Source organism: Myotis yumanensis, unplaced genomic scaffold (assembly GCF_028538775.1).
Source record: "Myotis yumanensis isolate MYYU_CA2020_CCGP unplaced genomic scaffold, mMyoYum1.0.hap1 SCAF_3, whole genome shotgun sequence".
Lineage (NCBI taxonomy): Eukaryota > Metazoa > Chordata > Mammalia > Chiroptera > Vespertilionidae > Myotis > Myotis yumanensis.
The window spans coordinates 38,662,322-38,675,287 of NW_027223754.1; the positions used below are offsets into that span (position 1 = coordinate 38,662,322).

Sequence of the window (12,966 nt, forward strand, 5' to 3'; positions counted from 1 at the left end):
TGCCTTTAGATAATTAAATGCAATCCTGTAAAATAAAAACTTAATATGCAAATTGTCCCCTTGACCAGGAGTTCAGTCAGGAGTTCTACCAGGGGGCGGGGCCAGCCCACCAACCACCTGTGGCCCCTCCCCCCAGCCGGCCCCACCCCCAATTGGCCCCCCACCCACCCTGATCAAGGGTGGAGCTGGCTGGCCAACCTCCCGAATCCCCTCCCCCTGGCCGGCCCAGCTCAATTGGCCCCAATCAGGGCGGGCCAGCCCAGCCGGACCCCACCCATGCACGAATATGTGCACCAAGCCTCTAGTTCATTATAAAAACAAGTTGTGGCTCTGGCCAGTGTGGCTCTGGGTTGTAGTTCTATCGGCATCTCAGTGCCAGGGCAGGAGGCAACCAATCAATGTGTCTCTTTCGCATCAATGTTTCTCTCTCTTTCTTTCTCTTTCCCCCACCCTGCCACCTCCCTTCAACTCTCTCTAAAAATCAATGGAAAAAATACCCACAGGTGAGTATTTACAAATACCAAAAACAAAAAAACAAGTTGTGCTTAGCAGTAAAAATAAAAATACAGTAATCTGTTGGAAATGTTAAAAAGTTAACTTGGAGAAAAGAAAGAAAGGCAATAATAAGCTACATTCCTCAATTTTTTTCCAATTTTTCTCAACAGTATTTACCACCAACAAGGCTAATTTTAATTAAGGACAATTATTTTAGTTTGCTACACTGAATAGTTAGATATTAGGCTTTTAGGATCTTTAGTTCTCAGCCCTTTCCCACCTGTTTGATTAAGGCTGTTCTTCCCCTGAGCACACAGATAAAAATCACTAATATTGAGATCAAAGTCCTCAAACACCATACACTAATTTAAAATTGCATGCAAGCCTTAAACTGGTGTTTAATACCTCCATTCTTTTCCTCTGTAGGCATTTATGTCCATGTTCCAGATCCTTACCCAGGAAGGATGGGTAGACGTAATGGACCAAACTCTAAATGCTGTGGGACACATGTGGGCACCTGTGGTTGCCATCTATTTCATTCTCTATCATCTTTTTGCCACTCTGGTGAGTTTAGCACTTTTTTTCAATTATGTCTTAGAATTCATAATGGGATGAGCATCAACAGATTTTTTGGCCTACATTCAATTTCAAAATGGAGCCAGAGAACCAATGTAGAATAGTCTGGTTGGATAAGGTCCCTTCCATTCTAAATTTCCAGGAATCAGTGAACTCCTTCAGGAACTAGATTTCAGATTTAATTAGGAAGTTGTCTCTATCAGGTACAAGTGTTTGCATGAGGGGAAAACAAGACAAAACAAAATAGAAATCTCACATTTGCATACCGATTTAAACATCTCTAATCATTCACATCCAACATGATCTAAGGATCAAACCAGAATTATGTAATTATTATTATTTTTAACCTTGTATAGACACTCTCTTCAATTTCACTCCATCTTCTTCACAGCTGTAATTAAACTGAAGATAGCTGCTGGAGACCTCAGGATCCAGTCAGTTAATTAGAAATCAGCTCAGTGTTTTTTGCTATGTGGAACAGAAAGAAACTGATGGGGGGAAAATAAAACACATAGCTGAAGATATTTTTAAAGCACAATAAAAGCTAATACTAAATCCAAGAAAAAAATTGACTTCTGTCACACAGAGTTTTCCCCTTAATGTATTTTTATTAAAAACAAAGAAAAAATGCTATGTAATGTAGCCTATTACATACCAAGGGATGTAATTCTCAGGTTTTCCTAATGTGAAATGTACATCTCTATGTAATAAATTGATGCATATTTAAGAAGCAAACTTAAGCTCTACACTTGTGTTAAAAGTTCCAAGTTAAGGATTCAGAATGGTACCCTTTATTATGAATACATGAAATAAAAACAACTGCTATTACTTATTGAGAGGCAAAATGTTTCACAATTTTATTCCTAATGTTTGGTACAACCAAGTTAGGTAATATTCCCATTTTACAAATGATGAAAATGAGGTTCAGAGGAGTTAAGTAATTGGCCCAATGTCACATGGAGTGTAAATGTTAGAGTCAGAAAATTCCCAGGTCTGCCTGGTCTCAAAGCCTATGGTCTTGCAACTACTTATTGCTACTTCCTTAGGTTATGAAACTTACTATTGTCAGTGAAAATATCTGCATCAAATCAAACCTCTGCCCAAGAGTCACTAAAGTAAAACACATTACATATGAGCTCTAAGGTCCCTTCCAATTCTAAATATCTATGAATCAAACAAATGCTTGAGAAACTAGATGTTATATTACAGGTTGCATTTGCTATAGGCAAAGGCTTTTAAAACTAAGACATGTTTATCAAAAAGTATATTGGGATGCATTGTTATGTGGTGTAAAATCTTGGGTTCAAACAGTAAAATCACAAAGAAATAGTTTGGGCATTTTTTTATATGGGGTAACTTAAAATATTCACAAAAGGAAAGAACATTGAGTAGTGGGAATGGAGGTCTGGCTTCTAGAGACAACTCGGACTGTGCTGGTGTTTCCAGGACACTTGGCCCTGAGGTCTTTGTATGCTCTTTTCCAGGCCCTTTAAGTCTGTGTCTGTCATTATTTATTCATTCATCACTAATTCACTCACTCATGAATTCAACTAATGTTTATTAGGCACTTATTATGTGTTTATGTTCCTTTAAAACTATGGAAGACCTTGGAGAGTGTTGATCATGGGTTAAATGCAGGACAGATATGATTAAAATCATGAATTATGAGAATAATCTATGTAATTGTTTTTCTATTAAAACAATATAATTGTTGCCAGGCCGGCGTGGCTCAATGGTTGAGCGTCAACCTATGAATCAGGAGGTCATGGTTAGATTCTCTGGTTGTGGGCTTGATCCCCAGTAGTGGATGTGCAGGAGGCAACTCATCAATGATTTTCTCTCATCATTGATGTTTCTATCTCTTTCTCCCTCTTCCTTCCTCTCTGACATCAATAAAAATATATTTTAAAAAAATAATATAATTGTTTGCTAACCTAGAGATATAGTTTTGATTCTTAAGACTGAGACTCACACATTGTGAAAGCAGAAAGAAAAACTGTCTAGATTTTCAGGTGAACTTCTTTTTCTCAAGTGAACTTCTACAGGGATTGCTAATATAAAGAAATACTTTGTTAAATCTTTACACAGACTTCTCGGGTAGTCTAAATTTTCCTTACTGGGCCAAAACATGGCACTGATGTGGAACCTGGAACACTTCTGAGGATTCCTGAGATTCACCTGAGCCTTTAGGAACCCATCAAGCACAGCTTGAAAACCATATCTAATTTCATCCCTTCATTCGACTGATTTAAGTATCTGCTCAAAACACTTATTATAATTTCATTGTTGTTTCCTAAAGGTAGCTTTTAGTTAAAACTGAAAATTGAAATTTTTCGTTCTGTTATTCATAATTTTTTTCAAATCTGTAAAGCAATTGAGAATTGAAAAGTCAATGAGGGTGGTCTAGTAAGTGTGGCCGAGTACAAGAGTATGGAGTTGAAGTTCAAAATCTAGATTCAGGCTCTAGCTCTGCTGGTCACTAGATATGTGACTTGGAAGAACCAGACAACTTCCCTGATCTCTGAGGCCATGTTATATCTGAAACTGAAGATAATAATGCCCCCACCTAGTGCCCAAGTTTGCCACCTCCATGTGAGTTGGACTTGTATTTTGAAGGAGATTTTAGCCATGAAATAGTGGATGATCATAGCTGTCCACCAACACTGAGTGCCTTTCAGTCTAAGTAAGATGGTGTGTGCATTTAAAGCTGAATATTAATGAATGCTAAAATGTTCTTATGTTATTCCAGATGTTTTCAATATATAGATGTAAAGTATTATCGTTCAGTTTAAAGTATCATTTATGATTCTTCCTGTACCAAGTTTCTCTCTCCCTCCTTCTCCTTTCCCCACACAATAATCATTGTCTCCCAAACAGTGAATATGATGAATTTGGTATGAATCCATCTTCCAGTTTTAAGTCATATTTCACTAAATTTAACATATTATCAACTATAAGAAGATTCTTATTTTGTGTAACATTAACAAAAAAAACAATTAAACGATACACATAGATGATAAGGTGCATCCCATTTTCAGAGTTGTTAAAATGTGAAAATAAATGTGTATATTAAACGAAATACAGTAGTTTCCCACACATGTACAGTATACAGTATAGGCATCTATTTAAAATATGCAGTGTTTTTAAATTTAAGGTTATCATCTACAAACATTTTCCAGTGGTCATCAACCGGTGGCCTGAGGACCACTGGTGGTCCGTGAGGTCCGAAAGGTCGGCGACCGCTGTATACCATTCATTTTTAACATTAATATTGTTTTTAGTTTGAGAAGAGCTACTGTAGTGCTCTGATGACCACCCTGGTAGAGACACCTGATGTCCCAGTTCTCTACTCTGATGACCACACACCATTCTGAGGCCAAGTTATATTTGACCAGGTGTTTCCCTCCTTACAAATCATTAGTAGCAGCAATTTTCAAAATAAGTAATATCAAACTCTACATTGGTTGTCAGTTGAATTTCTCACTTAATATTGTTTTTTGAAATCTTTTTTAAAAATATATTTTATTGCCCTAACCGGTTTGGCTCAGTGGATAGAGCGTCGGCCTGGGGACTGAAGGGTCCCAGGTTCGATTCCGGTCAAGGGCATGTACCTTGGTTGCGGGCACATCCCCAGGAGGGGGTGTGCAGGAGGCAGCTGATCGATGTTTCTCTCTCATCGATGTTTCTAACTTTGTATCCCTCTCCCTTCCTCTGTGAAAAAATCAATAAAATGTATTTGATATTTTGCCTGCATCAAAATTTGCCTGCATCAATATATATTTTTTTAAATATATTTTATTGATTTTTTACAGAGAGGAAGGGAGAGGGATACAGAGTTAGAAACATCGATGAGAGAGAAACATCGATCAGCTGCCTCTTGCACACCCGCTCCTGGGGATGTGCCCGCAACCAAGGTACATGCCCTTGACCGGAATCGAACCTGGGACCCTTGAGTCCGCAGGCCGACGCTCTATCCACTGAGCCAAACCAGTTAGGGCTTTTGAAATCTTTTTATCTTAGTATACATAAAGCTTATTTGGTATATATCATCATGAATATATGAATTATGACTGAATATACCATGTTTGTTTATCAGTTCCCTTTGCCGTGCATATTTCGGTTGTTTTATAATGTTGCGACTAATACATTTGTACATTGTGTCCCCTTGTATAGAGCTTCTCTAGGATAGATGCTAGAAAGTGGACTCTGAGATTTGAATACTGCCCAAATGTAACACAGGTCTGCAAGCCATACCAAATCTGGTCAACAGGCTTTATATGCAGTCTGTGAACTAAGACTGGTTTGTGCATTATTAAATGATTATGTGAGTACCTGTATAATATCTAAAATGTTGCCTGTTGGCCCTCAAGGCCTAAAACATTTACTCTCTCTACCTTTCATTTGAGGACTCCTGCTCTATAAGCAAGCTGCACGAACTTGCCCTCCCAAGAGCAATGGTTGGGAATCCCTGTGTGCTTACATTCTCACTTATGGTTGATATTGTTAAGCTTTTAAGGTTTTGACAATCTTGTGAGTTGAATGGTGGTATTACTTTTCCTTAACTTGCATATTTGCATTTTCATAATTTTTAATAAGGGAGCACTTCTTTATAAGATGGCCCTCTTTTAACAAAGGCCATCTTCTTTGTGACTCACCTAATCATATGCTTTACCTATTTTTCCAAAATCTAGTTTGTCTTTTTCAAATGCATGTGTTGGAGTAGTACATATATTATGGATATTAATCCCTTGACTACTATATAAATGTCCTTCCTTAGGCAGTGTTCTGTTATTCTAATTTGTGATATCTTTTTGTTATTGCCATAATTAGCTAGCTAATACCAATACTAAGAAAGAAGCAACGGGGAGGCTAGACATTGTAAGTAGGGTCATCTGGGCAGCTTCACAAGGAAGCTGCAACTTCATGTTCCCCAGAGAACCACTAGTCTAGTCCATTCCCTGAATAGATCACTGGGGGAAGGAATCAAACAAAGTGGGAAATGGACACGTGTGCAGTGAAGTTGGGGTGCCATAGGAAACATGCTTAACTGTCATCAGTCTAATCTGGAAAAAAGATATTTGGCTAGAGGATGGAGTACGGCAAGTGCATGAAATCTTAAAATCCCCAGACAAAGAATTATTTCTCTCTTGCTTGCCCCCTGCTCCCTTGCACTCTCTTGCTCTGTGGCCCACAGTCACCCATGCGCCTCCATAACAATGTGACCTTAAGCAGCCGCATGGCTCATGGCCATGCAGACCCCACACACAATGGACTGCAGCTGGGAACACAAGCTAAGCTGGTCTGGACTGGACTGTGCTTTAATATGGGGCAGAGACTCTGGGCAGTGGCTTTAATCCTAGCCCTGCTGAAGACAAGATTGGACTTTTCCCCTGGCTGGACAGAGGGAAATGGGGCTTTGTAAGGGAACTCCCTTAATATTATATCATCAATAAAGCTTTCCACAATACCTCATCTTCCCTGGGGGGGGGGGGCCTCAGGAAATTCTTTTCCCAGCAGCACCCCAATAATTCCACTTCCACTGGCAAGAGGTGGGGGCACAGAGGGCACCCCACCAATAAATTTTGATGCAGGCAAACTATCAGTTTTTTACTTATTGTCAGTAGTTATTTTGGACTCATGCATAAGATATTCTTTCCCACCCTGAGGTAATAAAAAGATTCTCCTCTTGCTTCTAATTGTTTTAAATTTTTGCCTTTTGATTTTAGGTTTTTAATGCATTTCAAATTCTGTTTATATGTGGTACAAGTTAGGTGAAATACACTGCTTAAGTATAACTCAAATTGACTTTTCTCAAGCACATTTATGTTAAAATTTTAAAGCTTTGGGATATTTAGTTGATTTCTCTGACTATGAACCTAATGCAAAAAGGTAAGTTATTCAGGTATTTAAATTTATAAGTGATTTTTTAAAATGAGAACTAATTAATTCAGTTAAAGAGAACACTCTATAACCAAACTAAAACTGAGAGCGTTACTTCTATACTACCCCAAAAGTCTAGGGACTGAAGTCACTTCCCTGGAGATTTTGTTTAAAGTATGATCAGCAATTGTTTTTTCTTTTCTTGTTTATCCTCAGACTGACCATCATTGTAACAGGTTCTATTAAGTTAGCTCAATTTGATTCTGTACAGTTTTATTAAATCTCTACCATGTGTAAGTACTAACCTATATCCTAACCAAAGTGTGAAGAGCTTAATCCTTGTCCTCTTTGGGTCTACAAATAGCACATCAATAGGACTAGTAAGCACAAACCAACCAACCAATAAAACCTGTGATTCAAGGCCTAGTGATATAAGTGACAATGCCATGAGTACATGCCATTGTTACTTGCTTTGTGATTAATGTCCACATAATAAACACCTGCTTCCCAGTCATTCTGGCTCTATATGATCCGAAATGGTGTTTAAAATATTGACAGTAAAGCAGCCAGACATTGTTTGTGGACCAACATGTAAATATGTGCATGGAGGTTTCTTTCAGCAAAATACTGCAGAACATTACAACCCAAATGGAAAAAAAAGTCTACATAAATATACAAGCTCTGATTGTTTTTTATCCACACTGGCCAGTGGTGCCGCACAACTGGTGAGTTTCTGATTTAGTCTTCCCAGGGACTGGCATGAAGCAAGCAGCAAAAAAAGAAAAAAAATAATGTTTTGCTGTTTGTTCTGGCATAAAAAAGCAACAACAGGCTATTCAATCGCTCCCTGGGGGCGCCAGTTTTTCAGTGCACAATGAAAATCAAGCTTAAGTGTTTAGCAAATGCATATTCATAACCATTACCTATTATACTCTTAAAATTTCTCTCTCATCTGCCTGGTAGTATTCCGTATTTCTGTCCTGACTGCAGTTTGCCGAACGCTTGTGAAATGCATCTTTTTCTTCACTTTTGCCAATGATTTGGGGATTAAGGACTGAGGAAAGACTCTATTTTTTATTCTCAGTGGTTTCCCCTTTATTATTGTTTCAAAGAAAAGCCCTGTGATGTGAATACTGAGAGAGAAAATGTAATTAAGCGTCCATTGTGGATAGTCATTTTGTTACCTTTGAAGTGCTTAAATTAACTTAGCAATCTCTTGATTTTGCTTCTGCAGTGGCAGCTTTCTGAGAATAGTTATATTTTTCTGGCAAAAATGGGCATTCTAAGGTGTAAATTAAGTAACTTGATTTTATGAATTCATTTAAAAAGTGCATCTGTGTCTAACATTTCCCATTTTACATTGCTCTGATTACATTTGACTTTTTGTTGACCTATATGAAAAATGAGATTGTTCCCAACTACAGCCGGTAAGATGGCTTAGGAGAGCATGATTATAATTGGTAAGAAGGAAAAGAAAAACCCAAGATTGTGGGTGTTGACTAGATACCGGCTATGCTTCTATTGCATATTAAAAACTATTTCTAAATAGAAATTATGATTAGAGTATATATATATAGTAGAGAAAGGAATAAGATTAAAGGTGACATTTCAGCCAAAGGGCTATCTTTAAGCTATCTAAAAAGGAAAAGAAAGTAATAAAAGTAAACTTTAGAAAAGACGTGAAAAGGGAAAGGTACATAAGGCTGGGATGTAACTATACGTAGGGTTGTGAGAATGCAAAATAGGATATGCAGTTACAGAGACAGAAATCTTCCACCAAGTGAACCCATTCTAAAATGGTAAAAAAATAAACCACACCTTTCAGGAGTCTGAATCATGATAACCCAAAAGTGAGTCTGAGGTAAAGTACTACATTGGACAGAATGGTCATGTCCGAGTACACTTGGAGGAAATAATGATACTAGCAATACAACCTCTGTAGTTTATTGAATTTTGCTGAAATGTGCTGTGGATAAATGCAAGGAAACAAGTCTGTCTATGGTTAAATGTATAAAACTTGAAACACGGTGAATAAATACCTAGTGAACCCTTAGCTCAGGTTAGTCTGGCTTTTTCAGAAGTGTATAAGGCATGAGAGGAGTAGTTAGAAAAATAAAAGAGGGAACATAAGGACTTAGTGTAGCTGAACACCTATTAAGACTCTGGGGCAGAAGCCATATTGAACCTGGGAAAGCATGCTTTGAAATCTAAGCTAGAAGGTCAACATCCCACCAATATGTTACTGTCATTCCTAAAAATTCTAAGAAGGATCCTTGCCAGGCTTCCAGAGACCTGATATGTGGCCTTTTCCACACTGAATGTATTGCCAATTCTAAAAATACCTTGAGAATGGGCATTATAATCTGAGGAAAATAAAGAACTAAATACCTGGAAATTTTTAATAGTTATTCTCAATGTTTTCATTGACATTGGTGATTCATAAGGTTTCAACAGTGGTCATAAAATAGGGAAGTGACCGTATTACATCAGTTGTATATTACATGGTAGAAAAAATACTTGTGTTGCATATTCATATAATGGAATGTTAGAGACCTGTTAAAAGTGGCAAGTAGCCAATGCATGAATGTATATGTATATATATGAATTTCTTTTTTGAAAGCATTGCACAAATGAAATACTGCTGTGTTGAAACTATGTACCACTTGTACTTTAAAAAAGCTCAAGAGGAAATGGAAGGATATATCATTAATCTTTATTCCCATGGAAATTACATCATTAAAAAATAGTGATATAGATTTGGTGCCACATTACAAACTTAAAGATTATATAAACCTAAGTATAAAAAAATAAGGCAGAGTAGGTTGGTTGCATAATTGAGAACTGGCAAAGTGTAAAGGTATTTAATGCAAATGATGAAGCTCTTTGATTCAACGTGGCAAGTCCCTGTAAAATTTCTTTATAATATTAATAACCTTTTAATATAAACCTGTGAGTCACACTTAAATGGCTGTGGGAAACCTTTTGGCACTTGTAAGTAGTTAAACATTAACAATAAGATTCAGACATCAGTGTAATGGGTCCAGATTATTAATGAGCATTAACTCAGCTTTGTATAAAACCAGAACAAACAAATGAAACAAACAAACAGGAATTGAGCAATGGTTCTTGCTTTCAGAAAAAGGATTCATCCCCCACTCCCAGGACTTTCAATACCATGCATTGGGAAGTGGCAGACCCAATTCAGCCAGCACCCTCAGTCCCATTCCACACAGCACTGGGTTTGTAGGAAAACAATATGTCTCGTTGACAGTGTAAATTAAAAGTGATGGAACCCAAGCTGCCATCCTCTCTTCATTTCTATTTATGTATCACAGTGGCTACTGCCATCCTATTAGAGTCTGAGAAAAGAACAACAAAGTAATTCTCACCTCCTCAGGACCAGCTGCAGATCCATCATCCTGCCTCCCCTACATAATCTACCTCCATTCCAAAGAGATTCAAAGTCAGACTTGGGTCACCTCTGACCCTGAGTGCCAAGGTGTCACCTTATCACAGTGCCTTTCAATTAGGAACATGGCCACAAGGATCAAGCCAAAAGTCCTTGTGCAAATAGTTGCAGGAAGAAACTCAAGCTCCACATATATTTTTAAATAGGTTCTGGTTTTGCCATCACATTGTCATGTTAATTAAGCAGTGATGCCTAAACATTGCAGGACATTTGTTGAATGAACTTGGGCTGAAGGATAGTTTCAAGCAAACTATAAACTTTCTCTTCTATAATACTTCAATTTAGTGCCAGCACCTTTCCCAACAGCTTGTCTCAATTCTGTAAGCATGGGGCTTTCAAGCCTCTGCAGCATTTTCGCTAACAAAACCAAAGCCTTTCCTTTTTCAGTCTTGCCTTCTCTCTACCATGAACATCAAACTTTTATCTGCATGACAAGGAGAAAGTGCAGCTAGCATCCCACATCTGTCTCTCTATCCTGCTATGAGGGAGCTATTTTTTCTTTTCTCCAAGAAGAATGTACAAAATGTACTTTAAAAATAAATAAATAGCCCAGCCAGCATGGCTCAATGGTTGAGCATTGTCATATGAACCTGGAGGTCACGGTTCAATTTCCTGTCAAGGCATATGACTGGGTTGTGGACTCAATCCCCAGAGGTACATGCAGCAGGCAGCCAATCATGATTTTCTCTTATCACTGATGTTTCTATCTCTCTCTCCCTCTCCCTTCCTCACCGAAATCAACAAAAATATATTTATAAATAAATAAACAAATAAAATGTTATATATTTAATAACCTTTGTTAAACTACACTTTACACTGCCTCATTACCATTTCAGTAATCCAGTTTAAAACAACTACATTACATGCATTTTTTTTTTTAAAAAAAAAAAAAGCAACTACAACATCTGAAAGAAAAAAATTCACAGAGAAGAAACGAATGTCATCACTTTGTGATTATTACACTAGCTCCCTCTCCCACCTCTCCAGCCTCCCCTAGCCTCCTCCCTGACACCACGCTCTGGCTGTTCTTAGCAGCTCACCAGCCCTTAATTAGCCACATGCTTCCAAAGCCCTGACTTTGCTCATCTCACCTAGCAAGCCTTCCTCACAATTCTCTTAATGCCGAAATTATCCTTCTCCTTGGTATGTTGCTGTCTTGGTAATACTGGGTTGGGCTCAGTGCCTCACAATCTTAAATGAGTAGTGTTCAGAAGATGCACTTGACCCTTTTGTCCAAATGAGCTCTCAGAAGTCTAAATGCTCAGATGGCACAGAAATAAATGTGTGATACTCTGCTTGGGTTTCATTTCTGTTGGTCAGTCTTCACACTTGTGTGGACCCCCTCGGAACCCCCACTCCAATCTTACTTCACACTCCTACTTTCTGAGAGGAAAGGAGAATGTTTTCTGGGATGGAGCATGAAGGAGGCAGAAATCTCTGGAAAGAGGCAGTGAGGTAAAGTGTGTTTTGGTGGTAGGGTGACATGCCACACTCAGGGGCAACAACCTGGGTGTGCTTTGACATTCAAGATTTGTCTTGTACCCACTTCTTGTCTGAACTTGGAGGGAAATAGCTTCACTGGGGGACCCACATAGACAATGGGAGCCTGAACAGAGTTAGGTAACTGCCTGAGAGGTCTAGGCAGAGAGAGGACCTAAAAGATCCCCTAAGAACAAGTCTCCCATACTTCCTCCCTGGAATGGTAGAACTTCCAAACTTCCTTGGGAGTTGAGAGTCAGTATATAGGAACAACACCAGTGAAGGAACTACGGCCCAAGCCAGAAACCAGATGGAGAGCTGAAGGGGTTCAGTGGTGGCCCCCAAAAGATATGTCCATGTCCTAACTGCAGAACCTTTGATTGTGACCTTATTTGGAAAAAGGGTCTTTACAGATGTAATTACATTAAATGTCTTATGATGACATCATCCTGGATTATCCGGTGGGCCCTAAATCCAATGACAAGTGTCCTTATAAGAGATATATACCAGGTAAGCACAAGATATAGGGAGAAAGAGAAGGCCACATTAAGACAGGGGCAGAGATTGGAGTGGTGCAGCCACAAGCCAAGGACACCTGGAGCCACCAGAAGCTGGAAGAGGCCAAGAAGGATCCTCCCCTGCAGCCTTTGCAGGGAGCACGTCCAGCTGACAACTCGATTTTGGACTTCTGGCCTCCAGAACTGTCAAAGAAGATGTTGTTTCAGGCCACCAAGCTTGTGCAATTTGTTACAGGAACCTGAGGAAACTAAAACTAACACGGAGTGTCACTACGAATCAGAGATCTTAGCAGGGGCTGTAGGAGCTGAGGTAGTGACTAATTCAGCAGCGAGAAAGCCCAGAGTCCCCAAAACAAGCACCATGGCTTCCCCTGACGTGTGACAGAGGAAAGGCCACATGGCCACAGCAGACTAGGTGCTGATGACAATCACATCCTTGACTTTAAATCAGCCCTAGAAAGAAAAGGAGCATTTATTCCAATGTAACTGGGTTTTATAGGACGAAATGGGATCTAGCAAGATTCAGTTTTCAGCTATCAGTGCAAATGG

At 38.8% G+C, this 12,966-nt stretch overlaps 1 protein-coding gene across 5 annotated transcripts in view; it reads left to right on the forward strand.

The window, feature by feature from the left end:
* Nucleotides 1–12,966, forward strand: part of NALCN (sodium leak channel, non-selective) — a 300,069-nt gene that overhangs the window by 159,830 nt on the left and 127,273 nt on the right. For all 5 annotated transcript variants that reach the window (XM_070408640.1, XM_070408639.1, XM_070408642.1 and 2 more), the window contains one exon: nt 922–1,059. In XM_070408640.1, the coding sequence (XP_070264741.1) occupies nt 922–1,059 (138 nt within the window). The remainder of the gene's footprint in view (nt 1–921; nt 1,060–12,966) is intronic.